At 35.8% G+C, this 15,482-nt stretch overlaps 1 protein-coding gene across 2 annotated transcripts in view; it reads right to left on the bottom strand.

The window, feature by feature from the left end:
- The window catches only part of USH2A (usherin), a 763,828-nt gene that overhangs the window by 352,641 nt on the left and 395,705 nt on the right, over positions 1–15,482 (bottom strand). For both annotated transcript variants that reach the window (XM_032289234.1, XM_032289233.1), the window contains exons 32-34: positions 12,631–12,790; positions 10,803–10,974; positions 4,637–4,784 (exon numbers count right to left, since the gene is read on the bottom strand). In XM_032289234.1, coding sequence (XP_032145125.1) covers positions 4,637–4,784; positions 10,803–10,974; positions 12,631–12,790 — 480 coding nt within the window. The remainder of the gene's footprint in view (positions 1–4,636; positions 4,785–10,802; positions 10,975–12,630; positions 12,791–15,482) is intronic.

Raw genomic sequence — 15,482 nt, forward strand, 5'->3', positions numbered from 1 at the left:
ATGTTATCTACACACGCATGGTTGTGCAACATATTTGCAGAATTTTTCATCTTGGAAAACTGAAACTCTAAACACACTGAACTCTCCATTTCCCTCTTCCACCCAGCCCCTGGTAACTGTAATTCTACTCTGTATTTCTGCGCATTCAAGCAGCGTAGATAAACTCACATAAGTGCAATTATGTAGTATTTGTCTTTTTGTGAGTGGCTTATTTCATTTACCTTAATGTTCTCAAGTTTCATCCACATTGTATTGTATGACAGGACTTCCTTCTTTTAAGGCTCAAAAATATTCTAATATATATATATATATATATATATATATACACATACATACATACAACACATTTTGCTTATTTATCTGTCTATAGACACTTGGGTTGTTTGCACCTCTTAGCTATTGTGAATAATGCTGCAGTGTATCTGTTTCCAATTCATCCAGATATATTTCAAGAAGTGGGACTGCTATATTATATAATAATTCTATTTTTATTTTTTTGAGGAACCTTTGCACTATTTTTCATAGCAGATGTATCATTTAATATTCCCACCAACAGTACTTGAGGGTTCCAATTTCACCACATCCTTTCCAAAATGTGTTGTTTTCTGCTTTTTTTTTTTAAATAATGGTAATCAACAAATTTTTAACTGAGCAATTATTATGTGACAGGCACTATTCTTGGAGCTGCTGGCACAGTACTGAACAAAAGAGACCGAATTGGGAAAAGTTATCCGGGGGCTCATGAAGTATATCCTGAACCAATTAGCAAGCATCCCAGCACAGATACTGTGGAGCAGGACCAGGCTGGGAGACAAAGAAGAGAACTGAAATAACAAGGGAGGAGGTTATTTTCTTAAAACTTTGGGTAAGGATTATCATCAGACTTTGATGAGTAGGAGCTGATTGTTTAAGTCAGAATCAGTTATGAAAAGCAGAAAATGTTTCCTAAGCCATGCCAGCCAAAGGCTACCAATTGTTTGATTGGCAAGAACTGGACATTTATATCAGAACTTTTTATACCTTTCATATTTTGTCATATATAGGCATGCATACAAATATACCTAGTTCTCACTATAGAAAGTGGGTTTAATTTTTCTCAACAAATCCTTGTTCATGTTTATAAATCCCTAGTGAAAAAAACCCCTTTAGACACATAACTAACAGAGTCAAGGTTTTGGAACCTGAATGTGCAAAACCAGGTAATTAGCACCTATTTTAGACTACACGCATGTATATCTCTGGTCCTGCAACATCTTTATGAGGATGCAGAGGGATGACATGTCCACATCTCATAGGGCACCTCCAGGAGCTGCTTCTCCGTATACCTGGCACCTTGTGCACCTTCCTGCCTTGTGAGCATTTGTTTATATGGATATTTTCCCCAAGGGACTCTGACATCCTTAAGATCAAGAAATAAGGAAATTCACTGTATATATAAGAGTGACGGAACCTAGTAGGTCATCAAAATATCTATTGTGAATGAACAAATGTAAATTCTTTGCAGGGCATAAGAAGGCTCCTGAAGGTATCTGGGTGAGCAATATTAGTGGCCTTCACTAGAGAAGTGCATTTGAGGGGTTCTGTGGTGTGAGTAGCCAAGGGTGAGCAAGGATTAAAGTCAAGAGTGCTGCCCAGGATCCTGGCTGGCAGAACTGGGTGGTGCTAATCAGTGAGAGAGGGAATACCGGAGAAAGAGCAGGTAGACATACAGAGACCTTGAGGAGAAATCAACTTGGATATGCTGAGTTTAAGATGTAACAAAAATCCAGGTGGAGGACTTTGTAAGATGTCTCAGTTGGAAAATGTATTAAATACCCAGCAGTATTTTGATGATAACTACCAAGGCAGTGGCAGATTCTGATTATTTAGGAGATCTGTGGTGGAGCCCAGAATCTACTTCTTCAATTGGTGCTCCAACGATGGATCTAAGAATCGGATAAGTTTGAGAAATACCATTTAACATAATCGGAAAGGGTTTCTTTGGCAATACAAGAATTAAGTCTATCTTATTCTTCAATTGTATTTCTCTTCTGTAGCATATTCAGAAATTAGAAAGCAACCATTAGGTAGCATATATTGCCATATGGGCCTGGTACTGTTAACTTTGAATTGCACATAATCCAGAAAAGAAAATTAAAAATTCTTGGGTCAAATACAAGACTGAAACTCCCAAAAGAAAAACCCAGGCCCAGAACCTACACAGCCAGAAAAATGTATTTTAGGAACAAATTTATTTCCAACAAATACGTAGCAGGCACTGGATGGTAAGGACTTCTATCACCTCTCTTGATAGCATTAAGGAGCCAGGGCTTTGGAGTATATATGACACGTCTCAAAGGTAATTTCCACAAGAGACATTAAATGAATTAAATATTATTGAGTACCAATAAAAAGTAGAACATTGTGTTAGGCTCTGTAAAGTGAAAGAGAAATTATGATTTATGGTCCTTATCACCTGGTGGGAGTGTTTGACATACATCCAAATAACTTTAAGCACAGGCTGAATGAAGTTCCATTATGAAGGCATAGAAACAGGTCATATATTCAAGAGAAAAGGGGAAGTTTACCTTAAACTTAAGGAAGAGTAAAATGATTTCATGGAATAAGAGGCCTACAATTAGCCTAGAAGAATCAGTTGGATTTCTACAGGTAAAGACAGAGTGATGATAGGGATTGCTAATCTCAATTTTTGAATCAGGTAGACTGGGGTCCATGGAAGTTAATCAATTTCCCAAGGTAACACAGTTAGTATACATCAGAAACCATTTTTGACTCTAGGCCTATTTGACTCCACACTCCCATGTTTTTCAACCCAACATTTAGTCATAAATATACCAGGGTGGCTAGAAGGCAAGATATGATCCAAGTCAATGTGCATTCAGGTTGAGTTACAAGCTGTTAGTAACCTGAATGCCAGATTAAAAAAATTTGGACTTCATTCTTTGGGTATTTGAGGAGAAGCGTGGGGGCTTTGAAGACAGATGGAGAGACAAGATCTTCCCAACATTCAGATTATTCCTCTCTAGACAATCGACAAGAGAAACAAAAGGCCAAAAAATTGGAGGAAAGTGGGGAGAAGTAGTAGGAAAAAAAAAAGGTAGTTTTAAAAAAATAAAACTACCTTTTAAATGTCTAACCACTGTACCACAATTAAAATTCTAAAAATTCTACTGTGATTTAACACAAGACTTTGGAATACCATGGAAGTGTTAATACAGGTCTCCAAAATCTCCCAAATTCTTCTTGCTTGATGAGTGCATTTTAAAATGCTTGCAAATACACAAAACACAGAGAAATACACAAAAAATTCAAAGATCTGTGAAATGTGGAAAATGTTTCCCCGAACAACTGAAGATTTTGAGTGCCGTCGTGGTTCCAGTTGCATTTACCAACTGGGATGAAGGGGAGTGTTCTACTATGCAAATCATGTAATAGCATTTCACAGCAATCCAATTGAAACAAATCATTAACATTTTCATTGCCACCTATGAACTAGAGTTCTTCGTGGAGTAAGAAGCGTAACAAGATTGTTTACTGCTTAATATAGTATCAGATAGGCATCCATTTATTTTTTCTTAGGAAATTTGTAATAGTACAGGAATAACTTCAATAGCAGAGATAATAACTCACTCTAATTATTAGAATTCTCTCCATTACCTCAAATATATCTAGTGCATTTGCCAAAAGTTTAATTAAAATAAGATGGCTGGAATAATTAATATCATAGTAAACATAAGACAAACTAACAAAACTGTAACTTTCCTCTTTCATTCTTCTTGGCTATGCTAAAAGAGTCCATTTCAATTTTCAGCAATGAATTACTTAAAAGAGTTTCTATGATATTAAGAGGCTTCTTGATATTTCTCTCAAAGAGGAATGAAATTTAATGTCAAGTAAGCTTCCATCAGTGCGAAACAATGGTACTATGTTATGTGAATCTTAAAGACATTTCCACTAAATGAAAAAAGCAGTTTCTACCCAAAACTATTACAAATTCTTCATGAGGTTTTATTTTAGTGAAATGTAACTGACTAGCTTAATTCACTAACCTGTACAAAAACAGATATATTGCTTAGAAATGCACAAAATTTGCCTCCAGCTAAGTATGTATAAATATATGTATGTTTAATCTATGTATTGTCTAAAAATTGCATGCTGAAATATTTATAAATAGTATATTAAAAAATACAGAATTTCAAGTGGCCTCTTTTAAGATAAACTTATTAAATCAAAAGCGTTTTGACACAATATGTACATGAACTTTCCACCTCTCTCCTTCTCTGAGGAAGAACTAATGGCTTTTAAAAACAGAAAGTCGTTGAAAATACAATGTCATTCTCACGACAGCATTCTTTGGGAATCCTTCCTGTTAGCTCTCTTCACCTCTCCTGGAGCATATTAAACAATAAGATGCAGTACACAAGAACTATCAAAAGGGAGCACTTTTGAGCCACCAAAATTGTGCGTTAGCCTAAAAACCACAATCTCCCCAACTACAGACAATGATACTATCTTAGGTATTTTATGTGCTAAAATGATCATTAAAAATTAAGCACCACATATAAGCTGCCATTTAGAATATTAATTTACCTTTGCTAATCATCTTTTTAACTTGAGGCTAAAAGAGTTCACTTACCATTCGGATATTCAGGATCAGTCCAGGAGACATTAAAGGAGTCAGGTGAATACGAGTGGGCTTTGGGGGCTGGCACGCCTTCAGGTATGTCCTCGTCAGTTAGGGCCTCACTGGCTTCACTCACTGTGCATCCACCACCTGTGCAAGCCTAAACAAAGATGCAAAAAATGCACATTTCACTCTTGGTCCCAAAAAGTTCTCATGAGCACTGAAGAGAGATAATTCATAATAAAAGTTTCAGATTTTGTTATGCGGTGCTACCTTTACTCCCCCAAAATTAATTCATTTCAGTGTTAAGATTTAACATTTAGTTAGTTTGCTTTTTAAGACATAAGATAGCCATCTCCAATAGTTAGAGAATAACCGATACCGTGTGAATATATGAATTAAAGAAGCATCCGAAGTTAGAACCTAGAGATGTAGGGCATATATTGACTGGATAAACAGTCCTGCTGAATTTAGCCTGCACAAGGGTTCCTAGAGTGAGTTAAATACACACACACACACACACACACACACACACACACACACACACGGCATGTGTACACATGAGTGAAGTATTAGAGGAAGACTACTTCAAGATAAAACAACTGATTTCTAAGGAAGAAAAGATGTGCAGCAAATACAATGCCTTTTATTGTTGTGTGACCAATATGTTTATAGCATAACACAAAATTAAATAAAACAATATTTCTCATAAAACAATAAATATAAAGAAGTTAAGTGAATGTTTAATGGCTTAAAGAATCACATAATTTACTTATGTGTGAGGGTAGTTAGGCTGCATTAAAACATGTCTGACAAATTTAACATGTTCACAGAACTCTCTGTTCCTTAATTATCGTTAACATCAGAAATGGTAACATGAATGTTAAAGATACTCAGAAACTTCCGCTTTTATAATGAACTCTATATAATTTTTTAAACTTATTGGACAAGCACTTCTCCAGGAAACTGATACATACATAAAAGTGTTTTTAGCCCATATTTGGTAGTAAATATTAGTGATTATATCCTTATATAACAATGATATTCGAAAACTACACTTAAGCTTACTTCAGTATCTCTTCAAGTTACAATTTCAACTTATACAACAAAGTTTAAAAATATTTCAAAAAGCACTACATTTTACCAAAATCAGTAAGAAAATATAGCAAAATCAGAAGATAATGTAAAAATGCAGGGTTATTTAGTTCATTTTTGTGTAGGGCAGATATTACTAAGATAAAAAATTAAAGCATCTGTTTGCTTAGATGTCTCCTCTTATTTTTCAGTTTGATACTGAGGGAGTGATTTCATGATTCTTAAAGCAGTCAATATGCTTTTCTGCAAAGATAGAAAAAGAATGATTGATTTTTAGATTTTTTAAGCTATTGGAGTACACTACTATTTGCAAAGTTGTTGTAACTAGTTGCAAATTCTTCATTTTAAGCATAAACGACAGTTTATGGTCAACAAACATGGAGATTAATCTCACTTGCTATTACAAGACTATAGCAGTAGCCAATGTCTTCAGGATAATTTCTTACCAGCTTAAGCAAGTTTCAGATGGGTTAAATTGTGGCCTGGGCATGAAATTGCATCACGATTGGGTACCTAATTAACCTCTGTGTGTTTCCTCTAATTCTCAGCTGTGGTGTGTGCCTTTCTATGCAAGAAAAAAACCATACTCCTCTTGAGAATGGAATCTTTGCAAATGAAGAGGAAGTCAGTTGAGAAGGTGGCCAAACTCTGACTCAAAGCTTTAGGACAGGTCACTGTTAGCTCAAAAAATAACTACCTAATGATTAAAATAGAAAAAAAAAAAGAAGACCCCAGACATTTTAAATGTGCTAAAAGTCAACCAGAAAAGACAGCAAGAAAAGAGGCCATATGAGACAGCTGAGTTATCAGAGGAAAAATGGTCAAGGAAAAATTCTTTCCAATTCTCAGGGAGGAAAAAAAAAATCCATCTATTTGCATTTTTCAGATTTTTTTCCTTAGAAGGGAAAAATGTTTCAGCTTCTTGCTGTTAAACTTGTAACACACTGGGATTTAATTCTGATAGTCTATTTGCCATTATTTTTTTCATATTTGTGTACTAAAATAGTTTCCCTGCTAACTATCCCAAATAAATACTATACTATACAACATATAATCTTACATTTTTTAAACAGTGTGAATTAAAATTTACTTTGTTTTAAGGATTTTATGATGTCTTCTAGAATAAATGAAAACATTCCCTGGTTTGGAACGACCGTTTCTTGTACTATGTCATCTGAGATCTATGAACCAGTAATCTGACAATGAAATCTCTTAAGAAGGCCAGATGCAGTGGCTCACACCTGTAATCCCAGCACTTTGGGAGGCCGACGCAGGTGGACCACCTGAGGTCAGGGGTTCAAAACCAACCTGACCAATATGGTGAAACCCCATCTCTACTAAAAATACAAAATGAGCCAGGCATGGTCGTACATGCCTGTTAAGTGCAGAGACATGAGAGGCTAAGGCAGGAGAACTGCTTGAACCTGGTAGATGGAGGCTGCAGTGAGCTGAAATCATACCATTGCACTTCAGCCTGGGCAGCCAGAGTGAAACTCCATCTCAAAAAAAAAAAAAAAAAAAAAAAAGCTCTCAAGAATATAAGGCATTTATGAAAGAATTTTTCTTGTAAACGAAATTATTGATAAAGAGGCTGCTGAAATAACAGAATTAGCTGCAAATTATTTTATTTTGTTTTTCCCACATTTTTTGGGGGGGTGCTTTAGAGCATCCCAAGTAAGCAAGACAATATCTTAGTTCCTTTGAAGAGAAAATAAATGTTCTTAAAGTCACTTCCAATTGGTCTAATCTAACTGACATCATCTAAATGAAATTGAACCAATCAGTATCTTGTTTGACCTGCCTACACCAGAGGCCACTACATTCAATACAGCTGAATGCTGATTAAAATTCTGTTTGGAAAAACTAAACAAAATGGTGGGGTTGATTAAAGACACCTTTATGAAATGGCAGGGTCTTTGAAAGCCTGAGAGCCATTAAAATAAGTTATTTCAACCCATCTCCTATAGCTTTTCTCAATTACAGCCATTTTGAAAAATTCATAAAGGCATAATTCTGCCTTGAAATGATGAGTAACATCTGACCAAATAAGGGATTCAATTTTGGTACAATAAAAATGCATACATAATAAAACTCTATCAATCATTTTTGAAATCATGACTATGAAAACAGTCCAAAACTAGCATTCCCTTCTTTTGTTGTTGTTGAGATGGAGTCTTGCTGTGTTGCCCAGGCTGGAGTGCAGTGGCCCATCTCGGATCACTGCAACCTTTGCCTCTTGGGTTCAAGTGATTCTCATGCTTCCACCTCCCAAGTGGCTGGGATTACAGGCTTGCAGCACAACGCCCACCTAATTTTTGTATTTTCATTAGAGATGGGATTTCGCATGTTGGCCAGGCTGGTCTGGATCTCCTGGCCTCAAGTGATCTGCCCACCTGGGCCTCCCAAAGTGCTGAGATTAGAGATATAAGACACTGTGACTGGACCAAAATTAGCATTCTCTTTTTTTCCAGTAAGTTTTCAGGTACATAGGAATTGGGGGTGTTAAGAGTGCTGCATATTTTAAAGCATAAAGAAAACGGCCACTTGATCCATAATTACTGAAACAGTTAAGCATACCATTTCCAGGAATATATAACACTTAGACTCCATCCATACAGATGGCTAGCAGTAGTATGGAAATTATCAAACACCACCTATTTTTATAGCTGTCTGTATTAATAACTTCTTTATTTTTAACTTATTGTCTTCTTTATTAGAAGCTATCACATTTTATCACACTTCAAAATAGCTTTTGTTGAGTGTAGCAATATACTGTGTTAATTTTTTTTTTCAGTGGAAATAGTATGTGTTTTGGAACCACACAATTCCCAATTCCAATGTTTCCAAGCAAATTATTTAATTCATATCATAAAAGTCTCACGACCTTTATGAAAAGATGTCCTTGGTAGTCATTCATTCAGGAATTGTTTGCTCAGCTTCCAGTTTCCAATAGGCACTGTGCTTGAAATTGCAGATCTAATTTTGAAAGATTCAGTCTGTATGTTTCAGCAGCTCATAATCCAGTCAAATGTGAAAATTAAATGATGTTACATGAAGTAACAAACCTGCTCCAAGCCTAGAGTAAATCACAGTGGTTCAAACCCCCATGATTCTTTCTGTATTCCAAAGGCTGCTTAAAGGCTTTGTTATCTTTATGTTTTGTTTTCTAGTCCTTAGTCAACATGCTAAAATGATCTATAAAGGCAACTCCACTTTGCTGAGAACCTGCTCTCGATCTACTAATCTAATGACCTTGAAAGCCAGTTATTACATTGCAACTGTGAAATATACAATAATCCCTCAATTAACCAGGATGAACCTAAAATGTTCCGATTCAATTAATTTACTGCTTAACAGAGTTAAGTAAAAAACCTGTTAGTTGAATCCTTCCTGAAAATATATTATTTTCTACCCTAATAGATACAGTTAACTTGAAAATAATGTGAGCAAGTTTATTTCCCTACCAAGAGTTAAGGCAAGGATTTTCACATCTTTATGACATCTTGCATCAACACTATTCAGTGGCTGACAGATAGCATTTGACTCCATAGAATATTGTTTGGGATTACTTTTTTTAGCATCATAGAATTTTATGGGTCAGAGACATTAAAAATCATTTAGTTCAATGTTCTGATTTTAGACTTGAAGAAAATAAAACTCGGTGAAGTTAAGTGAATTTGCCTTAGGTCACACAGTTAGTAGCAAAATCTGAATTAATACTCAGGGCAGAGGACTTCTAATCTACTAGTATGTATTTTCAAGGTATTACAGATTTATAAAATATAGGAGATTGATATGAATTCTGATTGCACAGCACATCCTAAAAACTTCCCTAGGAAGAGAATCTGTTTTATGTCATTTGCCTACTTCGCATAAAAACCAAGAGCACAATTTCTTAATTTTGGTTGCTTCCAAACAGTTAAGATTTTCTTGATTTTGATATTACCACTATTTTGAAAATACCTTGTATTTCTCCATTAGTATTTGAAAATCAAGTTAGCTAGTATACTTCTTATTTAATGGGTTATAAAAGTGTAAGTAACGGAAGTGCTGTTTCATAAACTCTGCTGTGCAGAACACCTAGGCACATGGAGTTAGTTTTGAATGGTATTTTTCACCACTGTCTGATTGCCCTTGTTTTATGGTGTCAAGTCAGACAGTTAGCAATAGTTGAATGTAGTTTATTTTCTCATGGTATAATATTTAGAGCATTCAAGAGCATGTTAAGTAAAATGAATGCATACACAGTGTCTACATAAATGTAAATTTATTCATAATCAAGAGCAGAATATTTTCTATGGCATTTATCAAAGCAAATATCCTTATATAGGTATTGCTATAAAATGAAGAGTGTGTTTAAAACAAATAGGGACAATCTCATGTTTATATTCAGTTATTTTCAGATGTGCTATTAAACTTAAAAAAGATTATATTTCATCAAAAAACAAAAGGAACTACTGAGTATAAATTCCACAGTAATATCAAGGTCTTTTAAAAGACCTTTGTGTAAAAGTGCTATTTTGCATTAAAAAAAAATGCTATTGTCTGTCTAAAGGAACCTCTAAACTATGCTGATTCTGGGGTTTTATTAAATAACTGTTCTGAGACAGTAGCGTAATGTAAACCACAATGTAATAATAATCAAGAATATTTGATGGTCATTTAAACTTCCATTTACAAATATAAGATCTAAATTTTCATACTGTGCATTGTTTTTTTAAATGAATACAAATGCCACAGGGGAATAACCTTGTTAATCCTAACACTTTAGAAATAGTTCTTAACAATTGTGATGTTCTGCAAGTAATTTAAAAAATCCTGATAATCCCAACTTTGACTTGGGAAAATCTACTGACTCAGACTGTTATTCTATCATTTTGCCTAAAATAAAATAAATATGTAGGTATTAGATCAACAGAATTCACATTTAGGAGGGGAAGTGAGTTTTCAGCATAAATAACAATGCATGAGCCTTTGATTTTTTGCTTTTTCTGAAGTGAGAGAGAAAGAAAAGATGGGACAAAGGGAATAGAATAAGAAGTGCAAGGGACGGGGACAGAGAAAGTGATGGAAATAAACTTACTCCCAGCTTGATGAGATATTTACTACCAGGTACAAGGTACTGTAGCATATGATCCTGGAAAAGTTCTGTACTGTTATAAATGACACTCCAAATTGTAAAATCATGTGTTTGATTTGAAATATATAATATATAGCGTTCCAGAATCCCACTTATTTTTCTTGGTTGTTTCCACCTGGGAATGGTAAAATACAGCATTATTATCATTCATTCAAGTCAAAACTGATATATGCAGGATTTTTCAAAGGACACATATAAACTTGGATTTGCGACATTTTTTTTTTTTTTTTTTTTGGGGACGGAGTTTCACTCTTGTTACCCAGGCTGGAGTGCAATGGCGCGATCTCGGCTCACCGCAACCTCCGCCTCCTGGGTTCAGGCAATTCTCCTGCCTCAGCCTTCTCAGTAGCTGGGATTACAGGCACACGCCACCATGCCCAGCTAATTTTTTTTTGTATTTTTAGTAGAGACGGGGTTTCACCATGTTGACCAGGATGGTCTCGATCTCCTGACCTCGTGATCCACCCGCCTCGGCCTCCCAAAGTACTGGGATTACAGGCTTGAGCCACCACGCCCGGCTGACACTTTTTAAAAAAACACCAACCTCAAAACTGATTCATTTAAAATAAAACACTAAAGTAGTTATCCAATGCCAATCCTGAGGGGCAAAAAGAAAATATGATATGGTTCCTGCCCTCTGGTTACTTGTAATTTTAATTAGCTAATAATACAAAAATGTCTAAGTGAGTATTATATTGAATTTAAGCTGTAGAACAAAAACTGTAGAACTAGAACATCTGGGAATTCAGATATGGGGAAAAGAGGGCATAGTACAATTGCCTCGGAAAATACAGGAATCCAACATAGGGTTAATACGTAATCATGGAAAACAGTGAAATTGCTGATTGGAAGGGCTAAAATAATCAGGCAGGATTTCTTGACTTGAAGTGACGCATTACCTAGATACATAAGATTTTATTGTAAACAGATGGATTGTATTTGGATAGGTAGAAGGAAGGGTAGAGGGCATTCAGATGACAGTTACAACATATCAGTGGAAATGAGAAGGGCAAGTCATAGAACAGAGAGTAAATTGTTAAACTGAGAAATACTTGAGTCGTGGGGAATCTTTTTTGGCTAAGTAATGTGGCTTGGCTTAGGGACACACAAAGCCAATAGGAGAATTTAGACATGGAACAATGAGATGTGAATCATAATATATTTCAGCTTGAATGAACGTCATAATCCATTCAGTCTAAACTCTTATTTTACAGATAAGAAAACTGAGACCAAGAGAGATAAATATGAACAAGTAGTAACCCTTGATGAGAGAGATCTATTAGATCTTAGTTCAGCACAATAGAACACCTTATACCTCATTTATTAGGAAATGGACAAGAATCCCTAATATCAGAAATCATCCGAACATGCCTATATGTGAAACTCCTTTCTGACATCAACTGCAGGAATAAGGGAGTAAGATGTTCCTGGTTTATACTAAAAATATATATATACACTTTCTAATGCCAAATTATTACAAATAATGCCCCGTATATAAAAAGTTCAAAGCAGTCATGAAAGTGGTTGGTTTTTCCTTTATTGAAGCTTGCATGGAATCTGTATACCTATGTAGCTCAGCCTGATTGCATAAAGACAAAATGGAAATTAGGCTGGCAAGTGATAATCAAAGGTTTCCAGATCCACTGAACTAATCACTTCTATGCATTTAATCACAATAAAATTAATTTTATGTCACAAGCTCCTCCCCTGATTGAACTCACTGGGAGTCTTGCATGAACCAGCATGTGAGAGAGACAACACTTCTACTTACTGTACATATATAGTTCTAGAATCCAGGACAGTCAGAATTGGGGAATCGACATGTTCTGGTGGCAGCTGTGCTGTGTACAGTAGGACCCAGGAACTGTTTGTACAGCCCACATGTGTGCATGCACTGAGTAGAAACTGGTGGGGTGTAAACACTGCTAAATCTACGGGGTAGGAAGAAACAAGAATTTACTTAAACAGACAAGTGTCAATCAAACTCTTGCTTTGACTTTTTCATTTTAACAATTTTACTGTTTTCTTGAATGTCTGTGACCAGGTAAATCATCTGCTAAGTTTAGTCTTAGTTCAATGGCTCTGTTTAAAAATAAATGAGATATTTAAATTATTTTAAAGCATATTTGAAGACAACAGGAGTTGGTTCTGAAATGCAAATACAGTTTGTAACAATGACTTTGAGTTTGTAATTCTGTTCCTCAGATTCCTTTCTTCTCCTGTCCACCACCTATTATTTGACCTTCAAATTGTGGAGGTGCAGTGCAGATGACTGTTGGGGTGACACTCCTTGCTGTCACCCCAGCACAAGATGGAGTTATTAGCCTCTTCTCTTTCTCTTTGTACATACTTTTAGCTTAACACTTAAAAACATTACGTCATGACTATCTGATACACTAAACACCTTAAGAGCAGGAATGGTAATATATTCATTTTGCATCCTTAGTATGTATCACAATACCTGGCACATTGTAGGTTTTGAATATGTGACTCTGAATGAATGAGTAATTAATGAATGAGATGAGCTAGGTCTGAAATATGACCATGAGAGTAGAGTAGTGCCCTAGGCCAAAAGAATCTTCCCCTCCCCTGAACTTCCCAGGTATTTTATATTATCTGCCTTTCTAATGGATATCACATTCTCTTGTATTAGATTAAACTAATCTGTAATATACTAACTCAATTCTGAAATATCCTGAACACTTCATTACACTTGGTAATCTAACTTTGGTTAACGTTCAGTCAGGTGTACCAATACTGTAATTAATACTGTAACACTACTAGAAACAATTATTATTTTCTGAAATATTTTAAAAATAAGTTAGTCACAATATAAGTAACACATTCTTAAATCTCATTAACCATAAACAATTACAATTTCATGTTGAAGAGATTAATGAAACGCAACCTAATTCAGGCAAACAGATTTTGCATTGCACTGATAACAAAAGTAAATTGGGGAAAAGAACTCTTTGATTTTCACGCAAAATGTAATCAATTGGTTAAACATGTAGCTCACTAGAAGAGAGATTTAAAAAATAATATACAGTACATACAGTTACCTTAGAACAAAATTTGTCAACAAGAAGAGACTCTCAAAGCTTTTGATTAAACCTTGTTTTCTTTACAAATTCTATCCTACAGGGATGCAATGGTTGCAAGATGAGATGGGGCACTCCCAGTCAGGGTAGTCAGAATACATGCTTCAAGGACACTTTGAAGCTGCTGGTGAAGCAACGTGGCATTGCCAAGGACTGCTGAGAGATGGCAGTAACAGTCGTACTATGTGTACACAACTGAGACAGAACTGGGGTGCCTTCATTTGGACCAACATTCTAGGAAACTTACGAAGTTAAAAACTCATTAGAGCAGTGTCATCAGATGCTACCAAGAGAGTAGACTACTATTTACTGAGAGAAAAGCAAAACTACCAACAGGGACAATCTTGGCCAAACTTATAATGTGTTTATATGCTAACAAATTGTATCTGCTATTCCCCTCTTCCCTTCATCTTCTCTCTCTGGTAACCTTTCTTCTCTTTCATTGTTCTCATCTGTCTGAATTTCTTGTCGTCCCTGAAAAGGAAAAGCTGGGGATTTGACTCTAAGTCCTGTTGCAGGAGCAAAACCAAGAATATCACCATTTCATTCCACTTTGCTATGGCAGGGATTTAGCTGCCCAGTTTGTAGGTGGTGAAGAAGTTACTCCATTCAAAAAAGGCCTCATACTTGCTTGCATATGTTTCCATGGTTTAGACTTGCATATCTGGAACTTAGGTATCTCAAGCTAGGACTTAGGTATGTCAAGAATGCATTATCATAGTAGCACATATCACAGAGTCTGCTTATCACAGAATGCCCCACTTACCTTTACACTGTAAACTCCATGCATTGAAGGTGACTGTGATTACCTAAGTCTTAAACCCACACAGAATATCTGCCTCAGATGGAAGTAGCTTCCTGAAGCAAATAGTTCAGGATTTATCTGTGCTTTGATTCTTCCATGGACTGGGAAATGTCGATTTCTATAATAATTGGTACTGGAGGGCAGAGTCAGGAAAGGAAGTGAATTTACTTAGAAGGGTCAAGTTGCTTGAGAGGTCTGGAATGGCTAGTGAGCCAAGATTGAAATGGTAAATATTAAACTTGTCAAATCCTCCATTCCTAGTTAGGTTTACCTCTAGATTATCCAAAGTATTGTGAAGTTTGTGGGTAAGAGAGGTGTTGCATTTTAGAAGATAGCATGACTTTAAAGTGAATGTGTAACAGAGTTTAAGATGTTCATGCTGCATTACATGAAAAAGGCTGCAGAAAACACAGAACAGAGGAAGGAGAATTAGAAGTTCTGGTAACTTAATAGGTAAGAGCCAGCAGAGATCTCATTGGGAAGGTGACATTTTGGGCAAAGACCTGAAAGGGAGTGAGTATAAAAGCTGTGGGAATTTTGGGGTTGGACCATTTCAGGAGAGGGAACAAGCACAGCAAAGGAAGGAGGGACATGCCTGACACACTTGAGGACTAGCAAGGAGGTGGCTGGAGCAGAATAAATCAGGAAGAAGTAAGTTAGGGATAATATTAGAAATTTAGTGAAGGGCCACTTTGCACAGGCTGTGTAGGTCTTTGC

The sequence above is a fragment of the Sapajus apella genome, unplaced genomic scaffold (assembly GCF_009761245.1).
Source record: "Sapajus apella isolate SASKATOON/1434 unplaced genomic scaffold, GSC_monkey_1.0 scaffold22, whole genome shotgun sequence".
NCBI lineage: Eukaryota > Metazoa > Chordata > Mammalia > Primates > Cebidae > Sapajus > Sapajus apella.